The sequence below is a fragment of the Microtus pennsylvanicus genome, chromosome 10 (assembly GCF_037038515.1).
Source record: "Microtus pennsylvanicus isolate mMicPen1 chromosome 10, mMicPen1.hap1, whole genome shotgun sequence".
NCBI lineage: Eukaryota > Metazoa > Chordata > Mammalia > Rodentia > Cricetidae > Microtus > Microtus pennsylvanicus.
The window spans coordinates 88,702,249-88,724,373 of record NC_134588.1 but is presented as its reverse complement, the minus strand read 5'-3'; the positions used below and the strand labels follow the sequence as shown (position 1 = coordinate 88,724,373).

The 22,125-nt window shown below is 38.4% G+C and overlaps 1 protein-coding gene across 47 annotated transcripts in view; it reads right to left on the bottom strand.

The window, feature by feature from the left end:
- The window catches only part of Pbrm1 (polybromo 1), a 100,632-nt gene that overhangs the window by 26,735 nt on the left and 51,772 nt on the right, over positions 1 to 22,125 (bottom strand). For 35 of the 47 annotated variants that reach the window (XM_075988950.1, XM_075988976.1, XM_075988987.1 and 32 more), the window contains 6 exons: positions 20,144 to 20,355; positions 11,495 to 11,680; positions 10,116 to 10,273; positions 9,262 to 9,525; positions 6,375 to 6,520; positions 3,670 to 3,827 (listed from right to left, as the gene is read on the bottom strand). In XM_075988950.1, coding sequence (XP_075845065.1) covers positions 3,670 to 3,827; positions 6,375 to 6,520; positions 9,262 to 9,525; positions 10,116 to 10,273; positions 11,495 to 11,680; positions 20,144 to 20,355 — 1,124 coding nt within the window. Of the gene's footprint in view, positions 1 to 3,669; positions 3,828 to 6,374; positions 6,521 to 9,261; positions 9,526 to 10,115; positions 10,274 to 11,494; positions 11,681 to 20,139; positions 20,356 to 22,125 lie in introns of those variants that run through there. The other 12 variants (XM_075988954.1, XM_075988957.1, XM_075988989.1 and 9 more) reach the window with 2 other exon arrangements.

Below are 22,125 nucleotides of genomic sequence, written 5' to 3'. Positions count from 1 at the left end.
ACACTGTGAGTTCCAGGACAGCCTGGACTAGGCAGAGAAACCCGTCTTGAAAAACAAACAAAATTATTTATCTCTTATGTTTATAGTATTCCTCTCGCATGTATGCCTGCAGGCCAGAAGAGGGCACCAGAGACACCTTTCCAGAGATACTGTTAAGTAGGTTTCCAGGATGCCTTCAAATACTAGCTACATTTTAGGGTTGGCTGGTCAGAGCTAACTGTATCATTAGGTTATCTGGGATGGCCTGAAAGAAAGGGCTAGAGGAGCACTTTCAGGTCTTCCAGTAGTCATTTGCAGGTGACAATTTGGTGATTGTTCATTCTCAGGGCACATAATCACTTATTTTTCAATAAACTCCATCTTGTAGGGAAAAAACAATGTAAGTACCAGCCCCAAGTTTCCCCTTTTTTAAGTCTTGGAAGATTTTCTAGCCTCCTGGTCTAACACATTTCTTTGAGCAGCTGCCACATAGTGGAACTTTGACAGGAGAGGCTGTTGACTGGGTGGTCTGAACGCTCACTCAACTATTCCATTGCCTGGGGTGGTGACTGTGGTTTAGCTACCAGACTTTATTCAGCTTTTAGGAAAGCCCAGTTCTATCTACTTGTTAAGGTGAGTTATTCTTTTAAAAAATTATTTACTTGTACTTTCTGTGCATTGGTGTTTTGCTTGTATGTCTGTATGGTGTCAGATCCCTGGAACAGGAATTGTGAACTGCCAAGTGGGTGCTGGAAATTAAACCTAGGTCATCTGGAAGATTAGCCAGTGCTCTTAATTGCTGAGCCATCTCTCCAGCCCCTCTGTGGACTTTTTTTTTTTAATTGGGAATTTAATTTTTCTTCTTTCTTTTTTTAACTTTTACGTCTTTAAACTCAGCATTCAGGAGGCAGAATCAAACAGTTCTCCATGAGTTCTAGGGTAGCCTGGTCTGCATAGAGTTCCAAGTCAACTGGGGCTACAGGCTGAGTGAGGGTTGTCTCAATTTTTTTTAGCTGTGTGTATGTATGAATAGGGTAGCACATGTGGAGGTCAGAGGACTACTTAAAATATTCAGTTCTCTCCTTCCAGTGTGTAGTTCCCAGGGATTGAACTAAGGTTATAAGGTTAAAAGGCAAGTGCCTTTTACCTGATAAGTCATTTTGCCATGCCCCATTCCCTTGAAACGTTTTATATAGATCTCATTATGTTGCTCAGGCAAACTTCAAATTCCTATGCTCCTAGTCTGCAAGTACTTGGGAATACTGGTCTATACCACTGGCCTGGTTCAACATTTGTCTTTTAAAACAATTAACTAAGTCAAGAGTCCCCTGCTAACAACTTTCATGCAATCTCAATGCAGCCCACATTGTGCGGAAAAGGATGGCCGTTGCTTACAGTATAGCTTTGCTATATACTTTAAATAAAAAAACAAAACTCGAGAATGAGTTTGTGGTGGTGGTGAGACGGCTCAGCAGAAGAGCACTGGCTGCTGTCTTGCAGAAGACCCAGGTTTGGTTCCTAGCACTCACATGCTGGCTGATAACCATCTGTAAAGGTCAGGAGATCTAAGTTTCAGGCAAGCCTGGTCTACATATCGAGTCACAGGCCAGTCAGGGCTTCATTGTGAGACATCATCTCTCTTTAAAAAAAAAAAAAAAAAAAAGGAGTGAGCTAGGTTGAGGCAGGCTTTGAGGTGCACACTTGGAAGATAGAGGGAAATGGACCTCTGTGAGTTTCAGGCCAGCCTGCTCTACATAGTTGAGTTCCAGGACAGTCATAACTATGTGAGAGCCCCCTCCTCGTGCTCTTCAAAACAAAAACAAAAATCCTCAATATTGTTCCTGGAGCAGCAGTATATATTATTTGTGACGAGCTATACTTCTGTAGTCTCCTATGCTCCTAGGAATTTATTGCTAGAGGCAATGTTCTTTGGGTTCTACTGAGGGGACATGGCTTTCACCTCTGTCAAAGGAAAGGTAAAAGTCATATGAAAAGTTGTACCAAAATTAAAATTAAATAAAAATTAACCCAATAAATTATACAGCTTCCCTAGCAAGAGGACACTTCAGCCTCACCTTCAGAATGCTTCTTTTTAATCTTGTTGGGCTTACACTAGAAAATGACTTTAGTCTGGATCAGACTTTAAAAGGAAGATATTTCCTGCTATAGAAAGGTAAAGTTTAATGACTTTACTGGTCTTAGTTCACTTTCCTCATGACAGAAAGTTGAAAATGTCCTGAATCATTCAACAGTGTTGCCATATCTAATTCTGAAAATAATTTTAAACACCCAAACAATTTAGCTAACATATCATCAAATAAAAACTAACATATGTTTGACTCTGCAAATTCCTTTTTGTTTGAGATCCACGGAGGCTTCTTTAAAACCATGAACAATAAGGGACTGTTTGTAGCTATGCAGGTTAATGGTAGAGTGTGTGCCTTAGCAAGCGCAAGGCCCTGGTTCAGCCTCTAACGAGGAGCGTTGGTGGGGGAATCTGCAAAATATTAACTATCATTGTAAAGCTTATTACTAGGAATCTTTTAGGAAGCCATCTCAAGGGATATACAAAGTTAGCATATGATCTAGTGGCTCTCAGGGCATGGAGAAACACAACAGTTGGCAACACTGTTAACCTATGATGAGACATACAACTAGATCTAAGAAACAGTACTGTTTGGCTAGAATCTCCAGCTCACCCCTGCTTGAAGCAGCCATTCTTCCCTCTCAGAAAAATTGTCAATTGGTAGCTCCTCCCCAGAGACTGCCAGCTCTCCAATCCCTGCCCAAAGTGGCACAAACCCCGCTTGTGGAGTCCCACCCCCAATCTCTGGGGGCTGGAGGACTCACCCAGGAGTTGCTTTGCTCAAATATACCCGGTCTTTTACTTTTTAATTCAGCTTGATCTGGCTTAATGTGTTGGTGGAGAAACCTATTGTCAGGCTACAGGAAGCCTATCAAATACCTTTGGGAATACTTGGTAGATGACCAAACAGAAATCAAGACATTAGTTTGGAAAGGAGAAAATAAAATGATCAAGTTTAAGAATCTAACGGAAACTGAATCATTAGACTAGTCTCCCTATCTCCTACTTTACTCTTACAACATTGTTCACACAGCTGCCACAACGATTCTTACCTCTAAGTATGTGTGTCACCACTACCACAGTTCTGTTCATTCCGACCATTTCAAGTCCAATCACTGCACTGTCTACAAGATCTACTATGTGAGTATTCAGAAAACTCTGAGGGTGTATTCCTTACACCACATTCCCTCCCTATGCTCTAGTTACCCAACCCTTTTAGGTCTCACACACAAACAGATAATCTAAGCCAAGGCATTTGCTGAACCCAGAAGAGAGCCTCAGATAATTCTCTTTTATTTTTAAACCATACTAGGGTCAATTCACATAGCATCTATCAGCAAAATTATGACCAATCACATGACTTTGCCTCAACATTATTGTCAATCTTCTTTGTTTTATTTTCATTTAAAACTCTAATTACCACTTGGTGTTCTGTTATTTATTTATTGACTCCCCAGCCTTTGTTCCAATGTCTTTATGAAAGCAAAGACTTTGGTATTTTTATACTGCAATAGACCCAATGCCAAGAAGAGTGCCTTGTAGAACAGTTAATGTTTAATCAATGTTTTGCAGAACAACTGTGATGAAAATTGACAAATACTTACCCAGAATACAACTCATGGGGCAGGTTTCTTCCAGATTACTCAGAAACACTTCTTTTTTGTAGAACATTTTTGTGGGCTCATGTTCTGTTTCTTCTGGATGAATGAAGATGGGGCCATAAAAGTATGCAGCTCCATCTCGAACCCATACTTTTTCAATTCTTGGCGAGAGAAGAATAGAGAAATTAAGTTATAATAATTTAGTCTTGATTGATTATCTAATAAAAAGTACACTAACTAAAATGTAATAGTATGCAGCATCTAGAGGAATTTCACAAATGCTCCTCACACTTTAAGATACCTTCAGAGAAGACAACTCTGAAAAAGAAAAGGGCAATAGGCCCCTCTGTGAGAAAAGACTTTAACACAGTATCAAGGTACGTAACTAAAACACTTTATGCAGTTCACACATTTTCTTCCTGAGATGCTCAGGATAAAAATGAAAAGAACTAATCATCTGTTACTGGATTTAGCAAGTGTTCCTTCACAATAGAGGCTCACAGCTTTTGGGGGAAGATCAAGCACTAAAATGATTTCCCCTTCAGCTGCTATATTTATTTATACATTTATTTTTTTATCAAATTAAAAATTAATATTATTGTCCCACATTTTCAGGGTTCCAGACAAAATAAAACGGCATCTTCTTTTGAGTGAATACTAAGTCTTACCTTTCAATTTACTATACTAACTTACAGGAGTCACCCTTGACTCCTCTACTCTTAGACTCCATAGTCCACTGATTAGGAATGCCATTAGACTAACCTCCTAAATAATACTGTAACCAGCCACATTTAAGAGGCTATCCTTCTTGCCTGGATTATTACAGTAGCCTCCTAGCAGATCCCTTTGCTTTCCATTCTTGAATCCTTTCAGTTTCAATAAGGAGAAAGCAGAGCAATCTTATTAAATCAGGAGTCAAATGTTACTGCTCTACTCAAAACAATACAAAGATACTTTAACTCTACAAAAGTTCAAGTACACTTGAACGCATTGGCACAGGAGACCACTTCCTAAATATAACCCCACCAGCATAGACAGTGGGAGAAACAATTAATAAATGGGACCTCCTGAAACTGAAAAGCTTCTGTAAAGCAAAGGACACTGTCAACAAGACAAAACGACAGCCTACAGAATGGGAAAAGATCTTCACTAACCCCACATCAGACAGAGGTCTAATCTCCAAAAAATACAAAGAACGCAAGAAATTGGACACCAAAAGAACAATAAAAAAAAAATGGAGTACAGACCTAAACAGAGAACTCTCAACAGAGGAATCTAAAATGGCTGAAAGACACTTAAGAAAATGTTCAACATCCTTAGTCATCAGAGAAATGAAAATCAAATCAACTCTGAGATTCCATCTTACATCTGTAAGAATGGCTAAGATCAAAAACACTGATGACAACTTAGGCTGGAGAGGCTGTGGGGAAAAGGGAACACTTCTGCATTGCTGGTGGGAATGCAAGCTGGTACAACCCCTTTGGATGTCAGTGTAGCGATTTCTCAGAAAATTGGGAAACAACCTTCCTCAAGACCCAGTAATACCACTTTTGGGTATATATCCAAAGGACGCTCAATCGTGCCACAAGGACATGTGCTCAAGTATGTTCATAGCAGCTTTGTTTGTCATAGCCAGAACCTGGAAACAACCTAAATGCCCCTCAACTGAATTTGGATAAGGAAGATATGGTACATTTACACAATGAAGTACTACACAGCAGAAAAAAATAACGACAGCTTGAATTTTGCAGGAAAATGGATGGAGCTAGAAAACATGATTTTGAGTGAGGTAACCCAGACACAGAAAGACAATGATCACATGTACTCACTCAGAGGTGGTTTTTAAACATAAAGCAAAGAAAGCTAGCCTACAAACCACAATCCCAGAGAACTTAGACAACAACGAGGACACTAAGAGAGACTTACATAGATATAATCTATATGGGAAGTAGAAAAAGACAAGATCTCCTGAGTAATTTGGGAGCATGGGGACTTTGGGGGAGGATTAAAGGGGAGAGGGCTGAAGCAGGGAGGGGAACAGAGGAAAATGTAGAGCTCAATAAAAATCAATTAAAAAAAAAAAGAGTTCAAGTGCTCATGATGGTCTCTGGAAACCTTACATAATTTGCATATTATCCTTTGCCCCTTTCTACTACCATATACAGGATTCACTCTGCTAGTAGCAAATTGCTGGTTTAAGTGTGGTGTACTTATCCCTCAAGCCTTTACATTGGCTATTAACTCTGCTTGGAATGTTTTCTCCGATATTCACAATTTCTTCATGTTAGCTCAACTGCCAGATTTTAAGTGAAATTTATACAGACCATTCTCTCTGTTCTGACCCCCTTTCCTGGCTCCAATTTCAACAGTATGTATCAGGATCTAACATACAACTTTACTTATCCAAGATGCTTTTATTTATTTTCCTATTTGAACAAATCTCTACTGAAGCAAAATTATCTTTGATTTTTTGAGTGTTTGTCTGTTTTGAGACAGGATGTAGTCTGGAACCTTTGCTCTTCCTGCCCTAGCCTTCCAATTGCTGGGACTGTACACTTGTGTATACCATTCTGCTTGTCACAAAAGTAGGAGCAGGGAAAATGTGGTGTGAGGAAGCTGGAGAAACTGCCAGGGGAGTGACTTTTGTGTTTGCTCTGAGCGTGGAATACTAAGTCTCAACTCTCAGTCCCAACCGCAACCTAATTCACCTGCCCACACGAGGGCGCACCAAGCCATGGGATTTGATGAAGACACAGTCGCCAACCTTCAGCCACATGTCATTGTAATGAAGCTGTTCAAAGTAGTGGCAACCTGGTTCACCATTGGACATCTCCACAGGAACATCTTCTTTTTCCTGTGGAGAGGAACAAATTTTATACAACCTTCTTTATCGTATTTAATTTTAAAGGATTTCCCCCTCCCTCTGTGGTAACAGGGATGGAACCTAGGACTCTGTACGTGCTGAGCAAGTACCGATATCTCAAACCATTTATTTACTTATTTTTAAAACAGGGTCTTATTAAATTGAGCCTGAACTCTTTCTATAGTTCAAGCAGGTCCTAAGCTTTCCTTTCTCTTGCTTCAACCTTTCAAAACCCTGGAATTATAAGCATGTGACACCAGGACCAGCTTCTTCTTAATAATATCTTTATAAATTAAGTTTATTCAATCTCTTCTAACAATGTAGCTCATTTTATCGCCCGCTTGGAAAGTAATACTCCTTTCTGATCCCTGCAGGATTCACAAATATAACAAGTTGGCCTTTAAGTTGCCTTTGTGATACACCCAACAATTCTGCCTATCGTTTCTATTCTAATTTCCGATTAAATCTCTAGTGAAGCACCCAGAGAAAGTCATTCATTAACACAACAGAAATGAATGTGAGGACTGGTTTCCTACACGACAGAAGCACATACCAAACTCATCTCCAGACTAAGTAGGAAAGTGGAGTGGCAGAGCAGATAAACTCCAGGAGCCATACCAGTGATGGGGCTGAGGTCACTTTGGAATATTTACCTGACACCTACTCCTCTCCAGACCTGTTCTATATTACGGGGAAGGCTGATAACAACAGGCTGGGGATGGAGGAGGTACTGAAACTGAGGAGACCCACACTGCCCAAGAAAAGAGTCCAGGCCGGGCGGTGGTGGCGCACGCCTTTAATCCCAGCACTTGGGAGGCAGAGGCAGGCGGATCTCTGTGAGTTCGAGACCAGCCTGGTCTACAAGAGCTAGTTCCAGGACAGGCTCCAAAACCGCAGAGAAACCCTGTCTCGAAAAACCACAAAAAAAAAAAAAAAAAAAAAAAAGAGTCCAGTTAGAAGCCTCCCTCCTTGTCTGGATCTGTGCTTCTAATCTTCTGTTTCCATAAAGTATAATAACCCTCTACTGTAGCCTCTTCTTAGCTACCATTAGACAAGTAAAGCAGGGAGAGGAGAACTAACCACTATCTTGGTACCTTCCCCTGACCTCTACTATACTTTCTTTCTTTCCTTCCTTCCTTCTTTTTTTTTTTTTTTTTTCCGAGACAGGGTTTCCCAGTAGCTATGGAGCCACTCCTGGAACTAGCTCTTGTAGACCAGGCTGGCCTCGAACTCACAGAGATCTGTCTGCCTCTGTCTCCCAAATGCTGGGATTAAAGGTGTGCACCACCACTGGCTGGCTTTCTGATTTCTTCATCTATAAAATGAATGACAGTGTGCCCCTCAGATGGGATTGTTGGAAAGCATAAGTGATACAAAAATGCGAGTTTAAAAAAAAACTAGTAATCTAATGAAATATAAAAAATCCTTTGAGTCAGACAGTAGTAGTGCATGCCTTTAAGCACTCGGGAGGCATAGGCAGGCACACTCTATGACAGAGTGACTTTCAGGACAGTCAAGACAGAAAGAGAAACCCTGTCTCAAAAAACCAAAATAAGTAAATAATCACAAAACAACAAAAACCCCTTTATTTTGAATAATCTCTTCATTTCTAAGTGGAACATTTTCTTCCTTGATAATTTTGATCATGTTTTTTTAAAAAATGGATTTACTTCACTTATAAAAATACCATTTCTTCAATTTTCATATGATATTGATTTCATATTTCAAAATTTCATGTTGTACAGGAGACCAACATACAGTTTTCTGATGGTCTTTGCAGGGTACAGAATACAGTTTGCTCTGGCCTTTCACAATGAACTAAGAAGGGGTTTTGTTTCCACACTGTCAAGTAGCTTAAATAGTTTAAATAGTTTTTTTTTTTTTTTTTTTTTTTGGACACGGTTTCTTTATGTAGACCAGGCAAGGTCCCGAATTCAGAGATCACTCTGCCTCTGATGCTTGAGTCCTGGGATTAAAGGCATGTGCCACCATGGCTGGCTTAAACAGCTTTTACTTATAGCAGCCCTACAAAGAGTTAAAAAGAATCCACCTATGGATGCTTAGTACTCAATATTCATTGGTCTATTTGATTTAATTTTTTATGATTATGAGTATTTTGCCTGCATATATGTCTGCTCATCAGTACATGCCTGGTGTCTGGAGAAGCCTGGAACAGGAAATGAGAGCCTGCTGTGAGCTGCCATGTGGATGCTGGGATCAAACCTGGGTCCTCTGATAGTACTCTTAATGGCAAAACCATTTCTCCAGCCTCTAGCCCTAGCCCCTTGATTTACCTTTTTTTTTTTTTTTTTTTTTTTTTGGTTTTTTGAGACAGGGTTTCTCTGTAGCATTGGAACCTGTCCTGAAACTGCCTCCCAAATGCTGGAAATTAAAGGCGTGCACCACCAATGCCCTTTGATTTACTTTTATTTATTATTTCTTGGTTTTCTGAGACAAGGTTTCCAGGCTGTCCTGGAACTCACTCTGTAGACCAGGCTGGTCAACAAACTCACAGAGATCCACCTGCCTTTATGTTGGCCCTTGACTTACTTTTAAATACTACTTTTAATTAATTTTTTCCTTTTCCACAGGTTTCTTCCTCTTTGTTTGACTAAGGTTTTATACCCTCAATCTTGTACTTTCTTTTCATTTTTTTGAGTTTGAATACATTAATTTCTGGAATAAATATTTTAAGGTTAAAATTCATTTCTAGATGGTTACTATCCACATACCTTTTCCAAGTTAAAATTGTCTTCTGCTCGACTGTCCTCTGAGTTGTCTGTATTCTTCTCATCATCTGCTTTATCTGCATTTGCAAATACGGAAGCCACTCGAACCACAGGCAAGGGCACATCCCGAGGGACAAACCTAACTGAGCTGATGGGCATTGTCCACAGCTTAATTTTCTTAAAAGATTTGGTTTTGGCAGAATATCTTGATTCACAGACAAAAACATCCTCATCTCGAAAGTTTTCTGGGCATAATTTAAAGTATTCCTGGGATGAATTGGGAATAATAACACAAGTAGGTGAATATTCTGAAAATTACTTTCCATATACTGAAAAATGTTCTTAAAGCTTTAGACAGGTCTTGTGCATATGACAGACAGCTGCACATTTATTACCTAAGAACAAAACTGACAGGTAGTAACGATTACCTTTCAGAAAACACCGTCTTTAGAAAACAGCCCAGCAAAATAAAAACATGAATATATCTGTATGCAGATAAATAATACACAGGAAATGGTCTCTCACAATTATATTCATGTTAATTTCTTATAAATAGATGTAGGTGAAAGATGTTTGAAACAGAGTTTCTAATTTTCTATTTTTCTTTTTCTTTTCTTTTTTGTTTTTTTTCCAGACAGGGTTTCTCTGTGGCTTTGGAGCCTGTTCTGAAACTAGCTCTGTAGACCAGGCTGGCCTTGAACTCACAGAGATCTGCCTGCCTCTGCCTCCCAAGTGCTGGGCTTAAAGGCCTGTGCACGGCACAGCCTGAGTTTCTAATTTTTTTTTTAAATACAGAGTTTTATATTTAAAATTGTATTTCCAGATAATGATATCACCGGAATGAATGAGTTTCTTACCTTGACAAACATGACTACACATTTGCCTAGAATTTTACTAACAGGAACTTTATTGTAATAGTCACTCTTAAAAACTTCTTTTTCCAGAAATTTTCGTGTAGCCAAATGGAATGTTTCATTTGGCCGATAAAACCAACAGCCGTACAGCCATTTTTCACCTCAAAAACAGAGAAAGAAAAGAATTATTAAGAGAAACCTCATATTCTTTGCAGAATTAGAAAACATTTTACTAAGCCATTATGCCAAGGTTTAAACACTGTGGTTTTAGATCAAAATTTCTTGATAGAATTATTTTAGAGGAAATAATATTTTAAAACAGAGAAGCACTATGAGACCTAGAAAACAGCACTTAGCCCTTCAGAGGAGAGGAGGAGGTCAGAAGAGCTGCTGGGTCGATATACACTGGAGCACTGTGTTTCAGTGAAGAAGCGGGCAAAGGGAAGGACCTAAGCAAAAAGGTGGTGGAATTCAAAAGCTGATTGGTGGCTTAAAGAACTGGACTGCCTATATCACATTTGAACATGCCGTTAGCTTCATTCTACTGTCTCAGAGGCAACATTCTATTATTTTGGTTTTCTGTTTTTAGTCAGGTCTCACTGTAGCCCAGGATGACCTCAACCTCCTGAGCGTTGGGATGGCAGGTATGTGCCACCAAAACAGCTTAAAGGCGGTTTTTTGTTTTTGTGGTTTTTTCTTTGTTTGTTTTTTTGACAACAAATTATAAACTCAGTTGTATGTTTGCTTACAATGTTTTTCTTTACTAATAAGCTTTCTTGATGTGTGACATCCATTGGAAAAAGTCTGCTAGCTAAAAACATAAGTCTTTTGCTCATCCTACAGGATGAGCATCATAGAGGAATCTCTGCCTTCCTACAGAGTTTAGCTCCAAGTGTTACTGAGTAAACAACTCTTCTCCACACATTAAGAAGTTAATTTCTGACTCTGCTGTGGAACTGCCCAACAGTGTTAGATCCCATGTTTGTATACAGTATTGTGCTTAATTATATTTATTGGTACAGTGAACAGTATATTGATATAACTATTGTTGGAAAGCTTAAATAAATGAGTTAAAATTTTTCTTCCAGAGGATAAAGGAAAAGCAAATAGTTGTATTTCAATCTGTCTTTAAAATTTTTTAATATTAAAAAAATATGTATGTATAAGTGTTTTGCCTGCTTGTATGTATGTGTTCCATGTGTAGTTCCGGCAGCTGCAAAAGTCAGAAGGGAGCATCAGTTCTCCTGAACTAGAGTTAGGGATGGTTGTAAGTCATGAGTAGGTATTGGGAACTCAACTCAGGTCCTCTGCAAAAGCATCAAGTGCTCTTAGCCACTAAGCCCTATTTCTAGTACTTGTCCTTCAATTCAAAACAAACTTACCAGCTGAATCCTCCCACAGTCTCTCAATACAGACTATATGTGGCTGTAGATTGGCCTCTGCAGGTTCAACATAGACATAATCTCCAACATGATACATGCTATTCTTAAAGCTACAGTCCTGGCTGTATGTACGATGTAAGCCTGAGAGGCCTGCAGTACCTGAGGAGTCTTCACTTTTTTCAGCTTCTTGGATTAAAAAAAAAAAAGATACTCATTAAGACCATGAGTCAGACAAACATTCAAACAACATATCACACTAATACATTGAACTCTTTCTCTTCCCTCTCCCCTCCCTTTTCTGAGACAGGGTCTCTCTAGCCTCAAACCTGGGGTTCTCTTGCATTAGCTGCAGGGACTATAGGGATGAGCTACCACAGCTGGCTCTACTTCATTCTTTGTGTGGCACTCAGAGAGGACTCAGGAAACGCAGCAACATCAGTACATTCTCAAAGGTCTTTACCTCAAACTGCATTTTGATTTCTGCGATGAGGGTTTCACTAAGCTGTCTAGTTCTTGAATTCATAGCCTCAAGTCCTGCTCTGGCCTCCCAAGTAACTGGAACTATATGTGTTCACCATTATAACTAGCCTCAAAATGGCCTTTCTGAATGAAAACCAACTGAAAATGATATGTTTTGTTCTATAGTTTTTTATAGAACAAAAATAATCACCTTAATAATATACACCTGTATATTAATTTAAGAATTCAGAAAGGCATTACAGAATAAATCACATAATCTTACAGAAAATACGATATACCTCTTTTCCATACTGATATTTCTGAAATTATTTCTTCTAAGTTATTACATGGTTACATTAAATTTAGTGGCATTTTAGAAATAAATATGTATGGCACACAATGGTAAACTATGTGCATGTATGTGTATAAAATACTATAAAACACTTCCTCAGACAAAATACTTTTAAACAAGGTTTTGATTTTGTTAGGCAAGATCTTTCTCTCATTCTTCTCCTCCCCTCCTTTGTGGACCAGATGCTGCAGAAGCTCCTTTTGCTCCTCCAGCCAATAGCCTTTGAGATACCAGCCCCCTGGGGTGTGGTATCTTTTGCTTTAAAAAAGCAGCAGCAGCCCTCTGCTCTCTCTCTTGCTTCGGACTCTGCTTCTGGCTACCAGATACTTTTCCTGGTCGTGCAGGAGGCTGCTGTCTAAGACGGTGATCTGTAAGTTTTTCCCTTTAAATAAATAACCCTTTTATTAATCATAATTCCAAACTGGTGTGGGATTGTTTTGTGATTTGCCCCTTTATCTGGCGCCCAGCGTGGGGAAAACCCCCCACTCCCTGGCTCGGCAGCCTGCCGCACAATGTCATGATACTGATAGCACTACTACAAGACCAGTTTTGGGTACCAGCTGCATAAGCCAGTTCTAACTTGGTTAGTTGAAATGGTGCACATCTTTTACAACATTCTGGTCAGACCTCCACAAAATACTCAGAGACTATTTGCAATTTTACCAGACATTGATCTTGAAATTTAACCATCATTTTACTTTCACAGGATCCCCTAGAAAGAACGTCGCCCCATGACAGCTCGAAGTAATTCTAGAGGATGATGTTCCCTCTCCCAGCATAGTTTGTCCTCAGACTTAGGGACATCATTTAAGGGTTGATTATAGCTGGTATACGGTTGAGAGTCGGGGGAGGAATTTTATAAGCTCAGGGATCTTTTTGAAAAAAAAAGGGGGGGGGGAATGGGATGATGGAATAATAGATCAGTATTTGTGAGTTATTGTTTATAGATTATTACATTGGCATAGATTCTTGTATATGGACACAAAATTAAATTATATTGAATATTGTATGCATGCATGCTTCTACCTCTGTTTAAAATAATTTTTTATGTATTGACATATATATATATATTTACCATATTGCAGTGTATACTTGTACACTGTTTACATTTGGAGGTCATTGTCCTCATTTATTGCACAGTTGTTTATTGTCTTAGTCTTTAAGTTAGATAGGTATTAAGAATTATAGATTAATAGTCATCTATGTTTGTCATATTTATAGTTAGACTAATCGGGTTTTTTTAGATACATAGAGATTATAATCTGTATAAATAGATAATCTTCAACCTCTTCAAAGAGCTGTAGAGGCTGGGCGGTGGTGGCGCACGCCTTTAATCCCAGCACTCGGGAGGCAGGCGGATCTCTGTGAGTTCGAGGCCAGCCTGGTCTACAAGAGCTAGTTCCAGGATAGGAACCAAAAACTACGGAGAAACCCTGTCTCAAAAATTCAAAAAAAAAAAAAAAAAAAAGAGCTGTAGAAAATGGCATTTAATCTAACTTAGAGTTCTGTGGTAGTGAGACACAATCGCTCCTGGCAACACCGATCTATTCCCAAGAGATTGTTGAGCACCAAAGCCACTCTACTTGGAGCTTGTCTTCTTCTTAGCAAAACCAGCCTCTGGGCAAGGAACTGTCCAAAACTCAACTACTGACAAACTACATAGCATCTGGAAATGGATAAACAGAACTGTCAAATCTTGCCAAGACAGGCTAAGACAGTTTTGGAAATTTTCTTTCCTTTAAAAATAATCTGTCAGTTATTCTAGGCCTTAGCCAAAGTTGGTTGCTTCAATGCTGCAAACGTGACTCTGAGTGATTGCCCAGGTAGCCAGTTGTCTCTGTGATTTGTTTCATGTTTTGGAAGTTGTTTGTTTGCACTTCCTAATTACTCAGGTAAACTTATTTCCCTTCTCGGATCTTCGATAGTGTTGAAGACTAGATAAATTTAGTTACTTTTCTCTCATGACTTGGCCAAAGTTATTTATTATACAAGACTTAGGCTAGTTAGAATAGGATATTTGTTCTTTTTTTAAAAAAATATTTATTTTATTTATTTATTATGTATACAATATTCTGTCTGTGTGTATGCCTGCAGGCCGGAAGAGGGCACCAGACCTCTTTACAGATGGTTGTGAGCCACCATGTGGTGGCTGGGAATTGAACTCAGGACCTTTGGAAGAGCAGCCAGTGCTCTTAACCACTGAGCCATCTCTCCAGCCCCTAGGATATTTGTTCTTATTGTATATAATTTTGTAGTGGGTTTAGAACTCTCTTACTTAAACAAAAGGGGGAGGTGCTGCGGGAGCTCCTTCCGCTCCTTCAGCCAATAGCCTTTGAGATACCAGCCCACTGGGGCATGGTATCTTTCGCTTTAAAAAAGCAGCAGCAGCCCTCTGCTCTCTCTCTTGCTTTGGACTCTGCTTCTGACTACCAGACGCTTTTCCTGGTTGTTCAGGAGGCTGCTATCTAAGACGGTGATCTGTAAGTTTTCCCTTTAAATAAATAACCCTTTTATTAATCATAATTCCAAACTGGTGTGGATTGCTTTGTGACTTACCCCTTTAACCAGGGACTGAACCCAGGGCTTTATGCACATTACTTATGAATGCTGGCAATTATTTTACTTTTATTTAAAAAAAATGTTTTAATAGTTCCAATACAAGCTATCTGAGAACACTAGTGATTATTACTTGTTTAAAGGAAAATGCCCTTGGTATTACTATATACAAATGATATTCAAGTAAAGCACTCTCTGAAATAGCAAGTCTTAATTTTTCTGTGAACCTCTCCCCTCATTCTAATATTTTTTTTTTTTGGAGATAGTTCTTTTTAATTCAAGATCCACCTGCCTCTGCCTACCAAGTGCTGGGATTAAAGACGTGTGCCACCATCGTCCAGCTTCTGTGAGTCTCTTACCAAGATTATACAATATAGATATAATATTAATATAATATAAAATGGAACCTGGAGCCTCTGAGAGATAGTTCCTTCACAAAAAAAGTTCCAAGCAACACTTCCTGCCTACTTCCTTCTGGGATCTTTGATGGAGTTGAGAATACATAGTTATAGTTTTCCTTAGTTATGATAAAAGATAAAGTAGATATAATATTGTAACTGTAATTCTTCCTTGATACCTGTTTTGTTATATGTAATTTTACTATGTTAAAGTTAACATAGTAAACTTTCCTTTTTATTTAAACAGAAAAGGGGAAATGGTGTGGGAAGTCCTTCTGTATATGTTTTGCTTTTATTGGTTAACGATTAAAGAAGCTGCTTTTTAACAAAACATGACCAGGCTGGAAGAGAGATATATAGGGAGAGAAGGCAGAGTCAGGAGACACCATGTAGCTCTGTGGGAGACAGACGCTGGGGATGAAACTTTACCTGGTAAGCCACAGCCACGTGGCAATACACAGATTAATGGAGATGGGCTAGTTTAGGATGTGAGATCTAGCCAATAAGAAGCTAGAGTTAATAGGCCAAGCAGTGATTTAATTAGTAGAGTTTCTATGTGGTTATTTTGGGTCTGGGTGTCTGGGAACAATCAAGCAGTCTCCTCTAACACAAGTAGATTGTATATGAGCATGGATTTGTGTGCATAACCTGGTTCCAGGAGAATTGGTCAGCCTTGTCTAAAGCTTTATGCTTTTTGCCTTAAATTCTGACTCTGGCTTTTCAAGCCCAGGAGACTTCCAACTAGAGCACAAACTATTCACTCAACCTCTATCGTTTGCCCCAAGAAATCAAAGAAGGCTTAACACTCCACTAGGTTAAAAACATTTATAGGTGTTTATTTTATTTGGAATCTGTTTAAAAGTATACTTTTTATTTAACCTTTGGCAGTGATAAAGATCAAACAAGGTCATCGCTGTATTAGGCTAATATTCTATTACTGATCTGTAGAAGTAATCCCATTTTGGAGTAAGATTTGGTTCAAAGCATATAGTCCACCCTCTGGTTCTCTATCATGTAGTATATATAGTCCAATGAAGTCTTGAGACAGGCACTATTCTTCCTGGGGAGGATGCCTTCTGCTACCAGGTCATTTAATACTTAGAGCTTACATACAAATTCTGTGGGCTTTTCTTGCATGCTCTCCTCCATGATCTCCACTTTTCTCTTACAGAAGGAACCATCTTACTAGGGTTCATGGCCAATGCCAGCTCCACCAGATTCTGCCACATCAATTTGGCATGGTCCCAGACATAAAAAACTAAAAGCATTTAACTTGTGATGATGACTCCCATGAGCACTTAGTTCAGATGCTGCCTTTTGACACTATAACCAAACTTCTAAAGTATCAATAACTTCTTTGACAAGTTTTAAGATCAATACAAAGAAATAAAATGTGCATACCTTGACTGAAATTCCATTAAATGCATATTCTAATTTAAAACAGTAACAAAAATGTAGCTGAGAGAGATACAGCTCATTTAAAGTCTGTAAAACTTCCACCTGAGTCCTGCCTGTGGCTGCTGGCATTGTTTTTAGCACCTCAGCTGCGGCTCTCCCAATGTTTCTCACTCTCAGAAATTTGTGCTAACACATTCTTTCCACATCTAACTAAAGATAGTTTTCCATAAATTAAAATGTTGCCAACAAGCATTTTAAATTTAAGTACATATTCCAAATTAATCTCCAAAAGTCTACACCAACTTGAATCCCTCCTTGTGAATCTAAGAGCTTTGCTAAGTTTTTGAGAATTTTATACAAATAGAATCAGAAAACTGTACTAATAGTAGTGTACAAAATGAAAACAAAAGACTGCCTAGCCCTGCACCTTTATAGACAAGAAGTGAGCCCACCAATCACTCAGGTACAAATACCCCAAGGAAAAATTCTGAAGCAGAGCACTGTGCCACAGAGGACTCTTCTCAGTGAGTCCAATGGCTTCTGTCTAGCTGGATTCAAAAATTAATGAAATCTTTCATTCTTCACTTTTAACTGGAGTATCTGTAGCTATTATCCTAATCATGTATGCGCAGAGGGCATTTTTTGGTCAACATATCCAAAGTTAGAAAGGTATTGTTTGGATGAAGAATCACACCAGAGCCTCAATCACACACCCAGATGATTAGATGATGAGAAGGGACTTCTGAGCCAAGGGTATTTAGTTGAGTTACTGACACCAATTAGAAGGGATCTTGTAAAAACGCATGAAAGTAATTGGGGAGTAGATTAGTGAGGAACAAAGACTGAAAATAAATTGTGACTATGGCAAAAAGAAAACAAAAAACACCCTAGCTACTTACAACAGATTGTCAGCACAAAAATGACCACTATTTCTACACCTTTTTTATCCCAAATAAAACACTACAACAATAACAATAACAGTAATTTCCCATTCCTCCTTCTTGTTCCTGATAACCTTGAAATGCTAGACATTTCAAGCAGGTTCAAGCAAACACCATTTGCCTTTTTATATCTGACATATTTCATGTAGTATGTTTCAAAATTTATCATGCGTATTTAAATTTTTATGACTAAATAATATTCCATGAAATGGATATATTATAATTTCCTTATTCACACACCGTATGCTTGGGGTGTTTCTTGCCCTTTGACCATTACAAATTATGGTATTTGCTCCTGTTTGATATGTCAAGTTGTTTCAGTATCTATTCTGTATCCACTGATTTTTAATAATTTTTGTTCTAGTCATTACTAAAGAAGAAATATTGAGAATATAACTATTGAACTCTTTCATTTCAACTGTTTACTTTCGAATGCTCTAAATACATGTTTTAAATTATGTATGCTTATACGTATGTGCATGTGAGTTTAGGTACCCTTGGAGTTCAGAAGAGGGCTTTAGGCTTTAGATCCTCTGGAGCTGAAATAATAAGCAGGTGGTGATGAACTGCTGAAATGGATGCTGGGAACTAAACTACACTTCTCTAGAGGGCTTGATGTGCATTTAGCTGCTAAGCCACCTATATAGCTCATAAACTTCATTTTAAAGGTAATTTATATAAATACAAATTTGTTTTTTTCCCCCCTGAAATTTTTCTTATTACTTCATGGCTTTCTATCCTCTATTATTTAATATAAAGTCAGCCATTAATGATGCTGTTTTCTTATATCTGATGTTTTTGCTTTGAAATCCAGATTTTTATTCTAGCAGTTTATGATGTATCTAAATAGATCTCTTTGTGTTTATTTACTTGGGGTTTCTGTGCCTGTAGGTTAATGCTTTTCATCAAATTTTTGAAGTTTTCACCTGGTGTGGGACAACTGTCTCTATTCTGTCAATTATATTTTAAATAAATGCTGATTGGTCAATAGCCAGGCAGGAAGTATAGGTGGGACAACTGGACAGGAAGTAGAGGCAGGTCAATGAGAACAGGAGAATTCTGGGAAGAGGAAGTCTTGGTATGCAGTCCTGACCCCCCGCCACAGGAGAAGCAAGATGTGACTGCCTTGCTGAATAAGGTACCGAGCCACGTGGCTAACATAGACAAGAATAATGGGTTAATATAAATTATAAGAGTTAATAGTGGGCCAATCAGTTTATAACTAATGTAGACCTCTGTGTGATTTCTTTGGGACTTAACGACTGTGGGAACCAGGCAGGACAGAAACCCAGACAACATTCACCCATTATGTTTTCAGTTTCTTTTTTCCCTTCTCACTTCTTTCCACTAGTGTTACCATAATAGATACCTGGAGACCTGATACTAGGGGTTGCTACAATTTCTGAAAAAATCAGGAGTCAGTCAATGATTTGAGTGATAGTTACATTCAAACACCTCTACTCCATAAGGATCTGCCCTCAGTTGATTAATCTGTAGATACACTCACGGTTACTGTCAATTTTCACTGGTTTTGCTTTTCACCAGGTTCTTCTATCTTCCTCACGCATGTACATTTTTGGGCCAGCAAGCCTTCAGCTTTACTCAATTCATTTCACATCAACTGCTTTCAGTTGGAAAAGATATAGACCCTATTATCTGTACCACCTTGAATGACTGTATTCCCTCTAGCAGCGGCAAATGATGTTTTTGGAGTTACCTCTATGTTGATAAAATGACATTCTCACTAATTGGCATATTCTCATCCCGCTCCCTCATATATATATTTCAAGCCAATTAATTTTGTTTTCTGATCTCAAGGGAAAATATCTAAGGTCTGATGCTATAGAGTAATATACTTTTGAAGAGTCATATTTCTAGGTTTCAATGAGAACTGAAATGTTACCCAAAATGATCAATTTTGCCAAGTGTGTTGATGTATGTCTATAATCCCAGCATTGGGGGCACCGGCAAGGAGGATCACTTTAAGACTGGCACCAGCCTAGATTACATAGTGAGATCTTGCCTCATTCTCTCCTACCCTCATCACACCATAAAAGACTCTTGATTTGCAATGACAAATTCTCACTATTACGATATTTGCAAACTTGGCAAAGGATTTAAAGTACCACTTTTAGGTTGATATGATTAAAATGAACCTAGGAATGTGGTTCAACTGAAATCTCATCTACTTGCCTATTTCTCACGATGTTTAAGAAGAAAGCTATATTGTCTAAAGGTATGGCATCAACTGAGGCACAGGCTGTTGAGAATGCACTGGAGCCCCAGACAAGCCTCTCGATTATGTGGCGTTAGGTTCCCACACTTGGCACTTAACTGCCTGTTCCTGGAATATTAGCTGTGTCAGAAGTAACTTACTCAGTATGATAACCAAACAAATAAAGACAACATTTCTATCTGATCTCATCTTATTTGAAATAGTCAATAGTCTAGATCTTTGATCACACAAACTTCCAAAGTTAACTGTGGCACCTACTAGGACAGACTTCAATATTTCTTCATATTTTATAAGAGAAAAGGAACCAACCTCTTTTTTCTTCTTCTCGTTTTAGTTTATCTTCCTCTATTTCCTTAGGTAATTTTTCTTTTTTTTCTTTTTCCACATCATTATGCAAATGTTTTGTGGTATAGCTGAGTGCCGGAGAAAGAAGGATCTCTCCATTTTTGCAGAGTTCATCACGAATTCTAATAAAAAACTGCTGAAGCTCTACTGCATCTTCATAAATCTCAGAATCTGTCCTATAATGGAATTAAGAATATTCATTGACACATGAACTGCTTCTTCCATAGCACTCCAATTGCATGCTAAATCCTAGCAAATGCTTCATGTTCACTGATATAAGAATATTTTGGCTTAGTTAGAAGGGTGCCCCCATTAAGTCTGTTAAAACAGAGTATCTGAGCCATGCATGTCTGTGATCCAGCACTTAGGAAGTGGAGGCAGGAGGATCAAGAGTTCAAAGTTACCCTTATTTACATAGGGAATTTGAGACCAGTCTGAGCTACAAGAGACCCTATCTTAACAACAACAACAACAACAAGAACAACAAATAAATGAAAAATTGAATGCATTATTGAGTATTTGAGTTCTGACTTGATTTCCTTTTTCCCAAGGCACACCTCCTTTCTTACTCGTATCAAAAAAAGGACTAATTTTTCTCACACATACAAAGCATGGCAGAAGGAGCTGGCAGAATTAAGAACTGTACTATTGCCCCTGACCAAGTCCAATCAATCCTTAACTTGCATCTATTTTTTTTAAAGGAGCAGTTTCTCTTTGTTGTCCTAGCTGTCCTGGAACTTGCTCTGTAGACTAGGATAGCCTCAAACTTAGAAATCCGCCTGCTTATGCCTCCCAAGTGCTGGGATTAAAGGCATGCACCACCACCATCTGCACCAAGGCTGAATCTATTTCCTTAACTGCAAACCCACATTTATAGACGTTAATAACAAGTATAGGTCTAATAGTTAATTTAAATTTTAATTTCTCAATAGTAACTGATTTGGGAGAAATTGGCAGATACGAATACTGCAAGAAGGAAAAAAATTAGGTGCTATACTCAGAATTTTTCTCAGCTTCTTTCCTCATTATTAGGAAACTATAAAAATAAGCTTTATTGAGGTATTAGTCTCACTTTATTGCCCAAGCTGACCTGGAACTGTGTAGGGAGTCTAGGCTAACTCTGAACTTGTATGATCCTCCTGCTTCCTCCTTCTAAGTGTAGGGATTATAGATACAAATCACCAGGTGTGCTGACAATGTACTATTAATAGGGAAGTAGACATTCTGGTTAGGGAGTATGGCAGACAAAGCAGGGCCAATCAGCTAGCTGTCTTCTGATACTTGACACTAGAGCATCACACATCAGAGATACTTTGGGTGTCAACCCTGTCAACAAAGAGAACTAGCAAAGAAGTAACACTGCCATAACAGAATAACCTAAGGATATTCTGGAGAGGATCTAGAAACATGTTCTGAAGATCCGGAGATACTAATACTTTTAGGAGCAATAAAAATAAAATTTACTAAAGGAAGAAGCCCCTAAAATACCATTTTGAAGTTGTTCTTGAATTTCATAAAAGCTTACAATTTTAGTGGGAAAAATAAACATCTGGTAAATTCGTATTACATAGAGAGGGTAAATTTATATTTTCATCAGGACAACTGATGCAATTAAATTTTGTACAAACCACTAAACACATGAGATAGCCTTTAATTTTGTTCATTCAAAAAGTATTGTGAAGAATTTATTTATTAATCTTTGTTTTGATTGTTCTTGAAAGACTTCTGGCCGGGCAATGGTGGCCCATGCCTTTAATCCCAGCATTTGGGAGGCAGAGGCAGGTGAATCTCTGTGAGTTCGTGACCAGCCTGGCCTACAGAGTGAGTTCCAGGACAAGCTCCAAAAAACTAAAGAGAAACCCTGTCTCGAAAAACAAAAGTACAAAACAAACAAAGACTGCTGCAATATAATTATAATTTTCCAAAACATTCTGTTGGGGAAAAAA